Source organism: Pholcus phalangioides, unplaced genomic scaffold, assembly GCF_987345545.1.
Source record: "Pholcus phalangioides strain wild (caught in Gottingen) unplaced genomic scaffold, Ppha-v1.0 ptg000030l_1, whole genome shotgun sequence".
NCBI classification, from domain to species: domain Eukaryota; kingdom Metazoa; phylum Arthropoda; class Arachnida; order Araneae; family Pholcidae; genus Pholcus; species Pholcus phalangioides.
The window spans coordinates 8,263,435-8,277,029 of NW_028301620.1; the positions used below are offsets into that span (position 1 = coordinate 8,263,435).

Consider the following 13,595-nt stretch of genomic DNA (forward strand, 5'->3'; position numbering starts at 1 on the left):
CTCAACTGGATTCTATCATCCAACTAACACTCTTGACGTCAACAATCGGTTCCACATTCGCAACCCGAAATTAAGCAGTCTAAAGCCAAACCCGAATTTCGAAAACTTTCATACACCTAGGCAATCGAAGCAGATCACGTGTTTTAATTGCAATGGAAATGGTCATATTTCTAAACTATGTCCAGAGAAACATCGAGGACCAAAGTGTATTTCCTGTTCTGAATTTGGTCATAAATCTGACACGTGTCCACAAACCATTCAAAAGTCCTTGCATAATGCCACTGACGTAAATAATATCTACCAAGCTACCCCGCTAGATCAAATGTGTAAAGATGTTCGAATCATGGGTGCTAAAATAAAATGTCTAGTTGATACAGGAAGTAAAATGACTCTCATGAAAGAAAATGCGTGGATCCATCTGGGATCACCAAAGCTAACAACGAATATTAGTGTTCTAACTGGATTTGGTTATTCAAAAATTCGTCTCATTGGTTCTTTTCAAACGACGATTTCCATTGACGATCAGAACCTTACTGCTCAGATACACGTTGTGCCGAATCCCTCCATGATATTTGATATTATCCTAGGATGTGATGTCATAAACCAAGCCGAACTCACTATTACACCCGATGGTGTGATATTTTCCAACCTTCAGAAGCAGACGTCTAACGATGCACATAAACCACTCGTTTATGCGATACTTGAAGAAAACCCTAAAATTGACATTTCGCCCTTAGTGTCGAAAGAAACCCAAAGTGACGGTGATCAATTATTTCCATCTGATGTGCCTACTAAAACCGAAACTACGAATGCTGAACTTTGTATCACGGTCACAGACGACAAACCGATGTGCCATCCTCCCAGAGAGCCTTTCATCGAACGTGATATTGATGAGGAACAATTCTTTGATTCGCTTGAAGATGATATAAATGATGAGAAAGAGATGAGTCCTGTGCGCGAAAAGCTGGTTGTGCATATGGTCAACACCGATGATGAAAAAGTGGTGAAACATTCAACAGCGTCTGCCGTCATGGAAGCTGAACCTGATAACAACACTGATGATGAAGATTGTTGCTGTTTCTTCTCTCTAGTTGCCGAATTGGTGCATTGGACAGATGTCAAAGAAAGTGCTATAGTGTTTGTGTTGGTGTTACTTCTGCTATTATCTCTAAAATATTTCTCATATATAAGTGTTGCAGCATACCTGTTCGTTGCAATTTTGGCCGTTACTATATCTTTTCGGATATCCAACAGCGTTCATCGAGCTGTTCGTAAACCTAATAGAAAGACTGCCAAATTGAGTAGTTTGCATCCTTATCAAAAAGACTATACCCCTTTGAACACCTACCATATCAATCACCTTGGACATCTGCCGACGTCCAACAAAAACCTCAAACATATATTAAAGGTTAGAAAGACGTATAACTATCGTAGAAGACCTCCACTCAAATACAAACTGAACGACGTTGTTACAATAATATGAATATTTGACTTTTTGATTTCATTATGTATATACATATATCTTTTTCTCCTTTTTCATTTTAATGCGATTGATTTTTTTTATTCATGATCCTATTGATTTCGTATTTCCATGAATGATAGATGATTATTATGATTATGAGCGTATTATTTCATGATTAGGCGTATTATCATTTTTCAATAGACGTGTAATTTTGAAACTTACGTAATATTTTTTTTGTTCGTTTATGTACATATATTTTCTTTTTTCAGCGTGTTTTCTATTTTTCGATAATTTTTCTCATGGTGTGTTTTTGTCGCTGATTTTTTCTTTTACGTGTTTTAATTTTTAGTTATGAGTCAATATTTTTTTTTGTTTGTGGATGTGCTTAGTGATTATTATTTCTAATATGCCTTTTATTATAATTATTATTGCCGTTTAACCATATTATGCCTAATTTTTTTTAATTTTTTGATGTCCATTTTTTTCCCTGGCAAGTTTTTGTCTATTTGCTTATATGTGTGTACATTATATGTATAAGTATTGCACATGCGAGGGCGCATGCTACAGATCAGAATGGCCGATGTAGGAAGGAAGACGTCCTATCTTTCACGGTAAGATACGAGCGCCCTCTGACGATGTATACTGAGTTGAGAGACGCAGACGTCGACGTGTATGTGGGTGAGACCAGACGTGGCCTCCCACACTGACGTTTTTGTTGTATTATTTTGTTTCTTATTTAATGAAGATCAGTGGATTAAACCATCTTAGTATCCCTTTTAGTTGTATTAATGTGAGCATTCCCCACAATAGCAACAGAAAGGAACAATGTCAATGTGTGGTCACCCTACATCTGGGCAGACATTATATGGATGAGGCAGAAAAGCTATTTAGCCTGATTAAACAAAAGAGAGGAAAAACTTTTCTTTCTTTGCTTGTAGGGGCCTTTCAATATCTGCAATATTCCCCTAAATCAGTGTTCTTAGGATCGCGTGATAATTTCTAGGGGGTAGACTGGCACGTCAGTTGGGAGTCCCCTTGGGAACAGTATTGGTTTTCCATAGAAAAGGCATGACCTTTCCCCCACATTGTGGAGCAGGGCTGTTGGATCTTTGGCGAGTCCCCAAGCCAGAGTTTTCACGGGGGCTCTGTAACGAATTTATATCATGAAGAAACAAACAATGATGGTGATTCACCCGGGCTTCAGGGCTGCAGCCCTGTTACCCCTCTTTGTGAGAGCCAGGTGAAAAGGCACCCCCCCCCCCCCAAGGAAGAAAATTTTTCTTTTAATAATTATCATCCTTTTTTTTTAATCGCGTCGATCTTTACCGACTAACTATAGCGAATGATGAAATCGTAAAGTATACGCATGTGACTGAACGAGAGAGTTCAAGAAAAGATAAACATAAGACTCATTCTCCATTAATTATGTTGTGATGCAACATTTAAGCCGAAAAGTGTGCATCCTTGCTCCTAGGTGTATCGTGGCGAGCTGAAAATACTGATTTGTGTGCCTGTTTATGCTTTGAAATGGTTCTTGTATATGGGAAAATAATTGCCCAACTTACCAAGGGAGTCGCCTATGAACCACGCAAGCGAGGCAGCTGACATTGAACATTAAAGGAATTTTCACATCCGGAATTTTATTAAATATTTATATATATGTATATCTATATAAATTTGTATAACAGAATAACAAGTCCAATTACAGAAGTATAAATCAACGGAATAATTATGATAAATCGTGATCTAAGAATCGAAATCTAAATTGATATTATAATGTCCTTGGCACGTCCGGACTCGATAATCAAATTCCGTTGGTGGCGGTCCGTCCGCATTCGTTGGATTTCACTAGTCGTGTAGGCCGTACAACGACGAATCGATGTCATGTTTGCGTCACATGTCATGGTCCAAGTGTCCAAGTCAGCCAATGTTCGGACACCCAGTGTTTTAGCTCATTCTAGGCACACATTCCTGTTCCATAAGCATCCTACGTCTTAATTCTCCTGGGCAATTAGGAGATTTTCATCATTCCCGAAGCTACATCGGCTGACTAGCTGGATTATGGGTGGCATTGATTCACCTCATTAGCATGTTAAGTGTTTATAGTTTCTCCAATAAAGTTCACCGTTCAACGACGTATCAGTTTCGTGAATTTCCAGTACCCCTATGTGGCCGCAAGTTGTAGACTCTCCCTGGTATCAGCTTTACTGGTTTGGAAGGCTGAAATTCATCCTGCTTCTTCCATAGTCCACCCTTCTTGTCGTGCAGCAAATATAGGTTACAGTCTAAAAATTGAATCAAATTTTGAATGCGTGAGAAGTTCATCAGACTTTTTAGTATTCTGAGGCAGCTGACAAAAAAGAATTGAACTACAGTGACAAGCTTGTGATCTTAGACAAAGCATGACGATCAGAGGCAGATTTAACGGCGGGTGCGCGCCCGGTGCCCGGACTTCTGAAAGGCCCCGAAAAACCCAAACTTTACACTTTTTTTTTCTAATTCAAGCGACCTTATATTTTCATTTGCGCTCGAGGCCTCAACCAACTTTAATCTGCCACTGATGACGATAAATAACAATTAGCACGATGAGCAAATAACAAGCGTCTAATATCGGACTTCGAAAAGAGTATGTGAAATCTGTCCTTCGGAAGAACCCTGGGTTGATCTAGTTGGGCCGTCGTGATTTTTTTCCCTCTCGTTGGAATGAACATAATGAAGGCTTCTGTTTAGTGCAGTTTCCTAACTGTCTGGCCCTGGCATCAGCCAAACCGGGCTGTGAGTGGTTTATTATTTCATTTTTACCCATTTATTTTCCATTAATCATGTGTATGGCCAGGCTTCCAATCAAGAGAAAAAAATCAACCGCACCGCAGCATTTCAAAGGTTAAGAACCACATCCTACAGTAGGGTCCTAAGCTGAGATCTTTGACGGGCTCGGGTCACATTTTTCACTGGCCTCCCGTATAGTGAATTGATAGTGTGAAAAAAAATTGAGAATTATCCAGAGTCCCCGGGTTCGAACCCTGTCAGCCCCCTATTGTGCTTCCCTACGCGGGCGAATGGGACATTAACTGTCAGAACTGTAAAATCGGCCAGACTATATGTTAGTATCCTTACATGAACATTTCTTTTCATTTTATTTACCTGCGCCAATATGTTTAGTCTGTGTGCAGTATTGCAATATCAATAAAGAAATGGGCTCATTCCTACACTCTATTTAGACTGCGGTTTCTTTTACAACTAAACCACACATGTACCTCGTCCATTTTCCTCTGCGGAACCTCTAACTAATTGGTACATGCAGGAATGTGTGTGTACGCGTAGTGAAACCTGACATGAAGTTTGTTTCTGTGTAATGCTTGTTATGTGTAGTGCTGCCATCTTCCACCAGTTTTTCTAACTAACATTCATCACTACTGAGAGGCTTCACGCCGCCAATGTTGGCATATCTGTATGCCTGTATATCCATTGACATCATCATGTTCTGCAGAGAGTTTCGAAGGATTAAAATGATTTCTTATCAAATGTTTTTATTTTGAAAAATTCACTCACGTTCCCCCCTTTCATTAAGACCCCCTATTTTATTAACCCAAACCCCCCAGGTGGTCCCTACTTAGTTTGAAAACCACTGATATAAGAAAACAGTCCATCATGGTTTATTTTGTCGAATGAGAAAAATTCCCCGCGAAAAGTCACAGAATTTTGCTTTTGGTATTTGGTACACACCCTGTATTAGCATAAAAAATTTGGATAATTTTCGAACTAACCTCTGGCAGTCACTTGTTTTAACAATAAATTATCCTATTGGCCTTTGGTCTGGGTTTTGATATGTTCCAGCATCCACAATAATATTTGAACTTCCACATGTAGGAACATCATCTTGAAGAGGTTGCTTTCAAATCAAAGTAACACAGCTTCAAATCAAAGTATTCCGGGCTTTTACTAACGTTTTCAAAAACACTTTATTTGAACTTAGAACATTAACAAGCGTAGCCTAAATACGACTACTTTCCTCTACCATCCCTTAATCCAATCTCCCCAATACTACTGCCTCTCATACTTTTTAAATTTTTCGTTCTTACAAATCTCTCGTTTACTCTAGCACAAAGTCATGTTACATTTCTTTCTTTTCAGCGGCTGTTCAATAGCTTCCTACACTTATAAAATAAATAAATCAGGCGAGAAATGGGTTTTATGTATATAGTATCACAGTACTGACTGGTATAGCACACCAAGTCAAAAAAAGTCAATATTTGTGGGGTGGATAGAACCACCTGAAATTTTGTGTTTATTCACCTCACACATTGTAAAAGTATAACCTTAAAAATTCTCACTTAATTACCGTATATACTCGTGTATAAGCCGAGTTTTTTTTGTGGAAAAATTCGTTCCCTAAGTGGGGGTGGGGGGGTCGGCTTATACTCGGGTCAGTTTTTGATGAGAAAATATCGACCCTCGCAATCAGTAGTCATTTTTGTAGCAGTATTCGAGAAACCGGCATTATTGGTATAGGATATGTTCAAACCCCACAGAGCTGATGTCAAAGCCGAGGCAAAGAAATCGAAAACATAATTGGCTGGTGGTGGCTAACGCGTTGATTGTACAGCCTTTAAATGTGAGCATCAACAAGCCTCTCGAAGATTATTTGAGGAATTTGTGGATCAAATGGACGAGTTCTGATGATAAAGAAACTACAAAAAGTGGTGCCTTGGAGAAACCTGATATTGGCCTAGTGTGCCAATGGGTACATGAGGCGTAGAATTCTGTTTCCGCCAAAATTATCATCCGATCATTCAAAAAGTGTTGCATCAGCAATGCGATGGACGGAACTGAAGATGATACCCTCTTTGGAAGTGACAATGACGATGACAGCTCAGATGAAGATGAAAACGAAGATGCTGCACCCGCTATGATGATCTGATGGATTACCATGAGCTTGGAGACTTAAAAGAAACGGATTAAAAAGTTTGAATCATTTTCTATATAAATTTCCGCAAGCTATTCATTTTACATGAAAATATAATAATTTTTTTCTCTAAAATGCACGGATTTTTTAGGTGTCGGCTTATACATGGGTTTTCAATTTATTGCTGTTTTGGTGGTCCTGAAGTGTAGGGGTCTGCTTATACACGAGTATATACGGTATATTGAAATTAAAACTATATAACCAATCCTTAAAGTTTCATATTGATGTTAGAGGTATAGTCTTTGCATTGCTATTTACTTTTATATGTAAGTATAGAGTTTTACTTACCAGACAAATTTAGAGAAGGTGTAAAATTTGGACAAAAACTCAAGAATTCAGTGAAGAAAACACCAGACAATGTTGCCACTGGAACAAAACATTATTTCCCTGTTGGTATGAAGTGCTGCCATCATAGAAAAAATAGTAGTTCAAATTATTTCACAGTGAATTTATATTTATTCACAGCTATATATACTTATAAAGTTTTGTTTCTATTCACTTCACTTTTCTACTCACCCCATTTTACAGTAGCCTATTTTGTATGATGAAATTCTTTGAGTACTTCATTTTAAAGCAAAAAGAAAGGATGTAAAAGGCATTGCTATTGCTTTGAGCTGGTTGAAATGAAGTGTTTGACGTGTATTGACCCAATGTGTGTCCTAAAGGCTAAACCCTGGTTGTGATAGGTAGTGCAGTGCAAGTTTATGTGGAAAAAAAATTATTGGAAGATTGTCTTCAACTCAAAAAATGAACTTGCATGAAATTATGAAAGATCCTGGGGTAAAAATTTCAACAGATCAGTTCGTAGACAGATCAGAGAAGATTGTATTTGATTCATAAAAGAGTGGTTAGGAAATCACCTGAGAAGAGAAACTGGCAGGGGCGCAAACTCGCATGTTTTATGGCAACAAATAGCTTTGTATCATATTTAGTGGTGCAAAAAAAAAATTAACTCTTGTGTTCCAGACAGATTTTTTCAGCAGGCAGTAAGGTGGAGCTTCTATAATGGTATGAGCAGCATTTGCTTCTAATGGTCAGGCTTCCTTAACATTTGAAATTGGTCGTCAAAACTCTGATGTTTAAAGGAGATCCTTGAGAACTATTTACTACTGCTTGGAGAAGATTTAGGAGGACCAGACTTGACATTTCTACTATATAACGACGTATCTACTCAAAGATCTGCTGCCGCAAAAAAGCTCTGATCGCGGAAATGTATCAGTTTTAGACTGGCCATCGATGAGTCCTGACTTGAATCCTATTAGGCATGTATGGCCATACTTACAGTAAATGTACTTGTAAATGAAATACAGTATTTTCGACTGTTGATGACTTGAAGAGCTCTATCGAGGAAGCATGGTACAGTTTTGATGTTGAAACCCTACAGAATTTAATTCGATCCATGAAGGATAGTGTTTGAGATTGTTAGAACAAAATGAAAAGTCTATTAGCTATTAAAAGCCTGTAATTTTTTTGAATCTGAATTTTCTCTAAACTTTTGAGACAGTAATTTTTTGTATTTTAGATGCTATAAATATTTTAAATGTTCTTTCATAGAAATTTTTTTCTCTATAAATGTAGAAATGTTTCAGGTATTATCCATTAAACTGTGCTAATTTTACTCATCGTGGTTTTTTTTTTTTTTTGCTATTTTAAGAAAAGTGAATTTTCTAAACTTTTGACACGGACTGTTTTTATTTCAAATCTGTCTATATACATGGTGGTTATAGATAAACTGACACTGCTCAGATGCATGTAGTGCCCAATTTGATGGAAGTTTTTTGATGAAACTTGATAATAGGATATATGGACCATGGAGAAAAAAAATTCAATATAAAATATTTCAATTTTTGAGCACTGGATGATACAAAAAGTGGTACTTTTTTTACAGCAGTTTTTTTCCATGGTCCAAATAATGTATATGTAAAGTTTTAATATGCGTTCACCACAAAGGAGCTACATAGGTCGGAGTAGTGTTAGTATAATTAACCACTCATCTACCATGTAACTACCACTCATCTTAATTATACAGACACTACTCCGACCTATGTAGCATCTGTTGCATTGGATGTATTTCATTGAAACTTGGTATGTATGAGATAGCTGTGATTAAAGAGCACCTTTTCTCACTTGATCATCAAAAATTGAACTATTTTTTTTTTATTGAATTTATCTTTTCCCCCATGGCCCATATATCCTATATACCAAGTTTCATCAAAATACCTCCATCAGAATAGGTGCTACATACCTCTGAGTAGTGTCAGTTTATTTATAACCACCCCCTATTATATTTCTGAAATTTTTTTAAAATTCAAAATGGGTTCAACTTTTTTTATTTTGAATAAAGGAAGTTCCCTTCTGTCAAATATATATATTTTTCCTCTCCTGCCTACAAATATACATGTTTTTTCCCCATTTAAGTCACTAAATGTTACTCTGAGAAATGTTGAAAAAGTGTCTATTCTCATGTCAGTTCATTAAGTAATCACATTTATGATATTAATTTTCAATTTCTTTTACATGCATGTTCATCTATTGGTATGTTGAGGGGCTCGATAACATATAAGGCAGTTTCTTTGTTATTCAATGTTTTGCTGTTCTCAGTATTAATCGTATCATTATATACATGTGATGATTAAAATCTGATTCCATTGTTCTTTTTCGAGAAGAAAAAAGAAAAGAGTTTTATGACCCCCCTCAAGGAAGAAATCTGTTGATTTTCTTTCCCTTTCTGTTTTATTTCCCTCCTAGCTTGTCTGGCCACTTATTTCCTTCTTTCAAACCATTATTTATAGCAGATATAGAAGGAAAAACCTGATTAATGGTTCTAAGACTATAATCTAGTTCTTAAATTTGAAGCTCCACCTTGCATTTGTGTATTTCTTATGGATTACTTTTTCTTTTCTTTGAAAAAAATTGTAAAGCCAGTGATGTGTGACTGCCACTGACTAGGGTGGAGATCTGGTTTTCTACTCCAGTGCATTATGCAATGAGGTTGCTTTTGACACACTTCTGACCCAGTGGAAGTGTTTTTTTTTTCTTTCACTGCTGGTCATGCTGCAGCCAAGGACAAGAAACCTTACATGCAGTGGTACTTGTTTTTGTTTTCTGATTCAGTGTCTTTTATATGTGAAAATATACCTGTGATTTTTTTTTTTTTTTTTTTTTTTTTTTTTTGAGATTCAACTACTATTTGTGTGTAGATTTTCTCAAAGCAAGATTGTTTCTTTTAACTCATCACTGTTTTTCCTTGGGATTCCTAACACAGGAAACAATTTCAGAATTATTTCTGTGAAAGCTTCATGATATGTAAGTTATTGTCTGCTGAATTATTATTTTCCCCTGGCTTTTCAGCTATTAGCTTTTGGTGTTGACCTTTCATCCATCGTTGGTGGGAAAGGATATTTCATTATTCCCCTTATTTTTTTATGTTCTGTTGTTGATAGAGGTTGGTTTAAAGAGTCAGAAGTTCTTTATTATTATTTTTTAATCATAAATTAACATTTGTTTCAAAAAATGGATAGTCCTTCACATTTTTTTTGGTGAGTAAACAAGAATCATTCTGTATTTTATGCCTCTTCTACACATATCTCCTACATATGTTTGTGCAAGCATATATTTTATTTAGCATATGCATTTTGTGATAAAAGATAGAGATGAATTTAGCAGGAATCCAAAGTAGAAAGTTTATTTCCAGTGAGGAAAGGTTGATATGCCGGTTATTCTGTTTTAATTGCATATAACTATTTTTTCCATTCATTGTGACGATAATGATTATAGCTTTAAAAGAGTTATGGCATTGAAACTTGGAATCGAATTCCAAAGTCAATTGGAGAAATATTGAACTATATGTGCTTCAATCTTAAACTGTCTTATCAAAAGTCAATATTTTTCTTGTCTGAGACAAGAAAAATATTGACAATAATTATACAAGAACTGTAGGGGTATAAAAATATTAATTGTTTATTTTTTTCTTCGTCATAGGTGAGCCTTGAAAATGCTTGTGCCGATATAGAGTACCATGATGATGTGATTACAGATACTCAGTTGGTGGAAAAAATTAATGACATGGGCTTCACATCTTCCTTCAAGAACACAACCTCTCGTGAAAGGCTTTCTCTGTTTGTGAAAGGAGTCACAGCAACATCTCTAGTTCATAAAGTTGAAGCTTCTTTAGTAGTTCATCCATCAGTTCTTACAGCGACTTTATCATCTGAGGAAAAGATCTGTCGTGTCATTTATGACAAAGATGGTATCACTGTTGGGGAATTGTGTAATGCCATATCTTCTGCTGGGTGTACAGCTTATCCCTTTTTGCCTGGATCAAAAAATATTGCTCATGCCACCATTAATGTCGATGGTATGACATGCCACTCTTGTGTAAGTAACATAGAAGATTTTGTTGGTTGCAAACCAGGTGTTGAAAATATAAAAGTGTCTTTGTCTGAGAAGTTGGCGAGGATATCTTATGATTCTAGTATAACCAACTGCAATGATTTACGAGACATCATTGATGATATGGGATTTTCTGCTTCGATTGCAGAAAGTGATGATAATGTGATACACAATAATCATGTGATTTTGAGAATTTTAAATATGAAAAGAAGTTGGACTTCAGATGATGAAGACAAGCTATTTCTATCGCAAGGTGTGCTCAGTATTAAAGAAGTTCATCCTGGACAGTATATCGTGTATTATGTCCCAGAAATAGTCAGTGTTAATAGTGTCATAAACTTTGTGCAGTCTTTGGGATTTTCTTGCTCAGAAGTGCCATTGGATGGAGGTATTGGGCAGAGCGATACTTTATCATTGAAAAGTGAGAAATTAGCTGTTGATAGCAATAGTGAGTGAAGTTTTTCCTTTTGAACTATTTAATATAGCTTAATGATTTTAAATGATTATTTTCAACAAGTTTATATCAAGAAGTATTTATATATAATTAGCTGTTAGTTTAATGATAATTAGCTATTAGTTTAATGATAATTAGCTATTAATGATGTTTCTCCGTAATAGAAGGGGTCAGTCCAGGTTTTTTATAGGGTCCTGTTTTTGAGAAAATTTTATTTTTGTGAAAATGAAAAGGTTGATTTTGTACCCTTTTTAGAATAGTATTTTAATACACAATAATGTGTGTCAAAATAATAAGCTGATTATATTATCTCATTCAAGCTCATGGACCTTTTTCACTGGGGTTAGTGGCCCTTGGTTTAGAACCACTTATATATACTGATAGTATTTACCAAGACCAAGGCTGAAAAAAAAAAATTAGGCTCCAGACAAATTTCTCTTAAGAGCCAAGCATAATTTTTTTCTCAAAAAAGTCCTAAGTATTGTATTTTCGACTTTTCCAAGACTTGATGATCTTTTTTTTTTTATGTTAGAAGGGACATTGACAAAATTTTCTGATTTCATAATCATTCTTAGATCCTGATTTAGCAATCACGTATTAAAGTTTTGGCTACAACAGTGATTTTTTAGTTGCCATGGTGACTTGGCACTTGAGATTTGTCCAACCCTAGCCAAGACCAAGCATTGTGGATAAAAATTTGCCAACTTGTTTCCAGATAAAACTGCTGGATGCTAGTAAATGTGTACTATTTGTGAATTGAGTTTAGACTGATTCCCCAACACATATTAATATATATTCAACTACAGTTGTCCCTTGCTTGAAACAGTTAATTGGATCCACAGAATGATTATGCAAAAAGGTTGAGGTAACAAGAGCACCCAGCTAAGATTGAGAACATCAGTTTTATTAATATCGGGGAAAAAAAAATTTGTGCATGAAATTACTTTTTTTCCCTGAATGCATGAGATTCCAAAATTAATTTACAAAACAAATTTTATTCATTTCAACTAGGTTTGTCATGTTTTTGATGGTTTAAAAACCGTGGTTTAAAACTGTCGAATTTTCTCTTTCCTAGAGAGAAAATTCGAGCCGGCTGTAAAAAACCTTCCAATGGAAAGAAGAGGGACATCGTCCTAATAATGAAATTGTAAACATTCTCTCATAGTACCTAATGCAAATTGAAAAGATCTCTCCAGTATCTCATCTTCCTGTAAATTCAACTTCATACAATTTTAAAGCTGTTCATTTTAGCTTTCTGCCAGTTTTTGTATTTTTTATAGGAGTACTTGGTGTTTTAAAAACTTATCTTCAATTTTTGGGCCATAAAATCTGGAACAAATTAAACAATTTTTCATAGAAACCTTAGCTGAGGTATCACTTTACCATGAAATTCCATGTTCTTGTTCCTATGTAGGCCCTATACAGTATTTATGAAATTGTATAGATATTCACAATCGCTGAAAAGTCTGTTTCATGTCATAGTTATGGGGGGGGGGGCATTGTTTCTCGTCACTTATTTTTATAAAAGCTTCAATTAATGAGAAATTTTTTTGATGTTGCTGAATCTTGTTTATAGAAAACTGCTAACACATATTTTGTCTTATAAGAGTAAATATTTTCGGAAGTTTTATTGAATAACATGAACTTTAGTTGAGTCAAAGAAAAGATACCTAATTCCTGTGGTATGTTTTGGTTTTATGTTTATCAGGTTTGAATACAAACCCTTGTACAAAGACAAATTCCCAATATTTAATTCTTTTAGTAGCATTATTTATATTAGTTACAATTTCAGTTTATCAAATAAACTAAAAATGTATATGTTTTCGTGAAATTTAAGTTTGCATTTATTATATGAATCTAGCAAACAGTCCTGCACGGGAAAATTCCAAATCAGATGTGATTATACTTGACAAAGATATCAAAAAATGTTTTTTACGTGTAACTGGTATGACATGTGCATCATGTGTATCTGCAATTGAAAGAAATATGAGGAAAGTTGAAGGTAACCTATGTTTTTATAAATTTCTTTTGTGCCATTTGCTGTTTCATGTAAAAAAATTGAGTTTTTTTCTAAATTTAATTAAGAGTTGTCAGAGTTATTGGGGGAAGGAAAATAAAGAAATTAAATTTATCATTTTCTCCAGTGATTACTTATTTCATTTATGTGCCACAATCTTCTCACATGTCACTGTAAGTTAAGTGAAAAAATTCACTATAAAAATTGATGCAGTTGATTCTCGATTTTATGAATGTGCAATTTACGAATTGCACATTTTTATGAACTAATCTTTTGGTCCCAAGCAATATAATATTCCTTTAGA

The 13,595-nt window shown here is 35.3% G+C and overlaps 1 protein-coding gene across 1 annotated transcript in view; it reads left to right on the forward strand.

Annotated features, from left to right (window-relative positions):
* ATP7 (copper-transporting ATPase 1) overlaps window positions 1-13,595 on the forward strand; it is a 64,170-nt gene that overhangs the window by 11,903 nt on the left and 38,672 nt on the right. Inside the window, exons 3-4 of the mRNA XM_089252627.1 lie at window positions 10,410-11,268; window positions 13,136-13,276. Coding sequence (XP_089108753.1) covers window positions 10,410-11,268; window positions 13,136-13,276 — 1,000 coding nt within the window. The remainder of the gene's footprint in view (window positions 1-10,409; window positions 11,269-13,135; window positions 13,277-13,595) is intronic.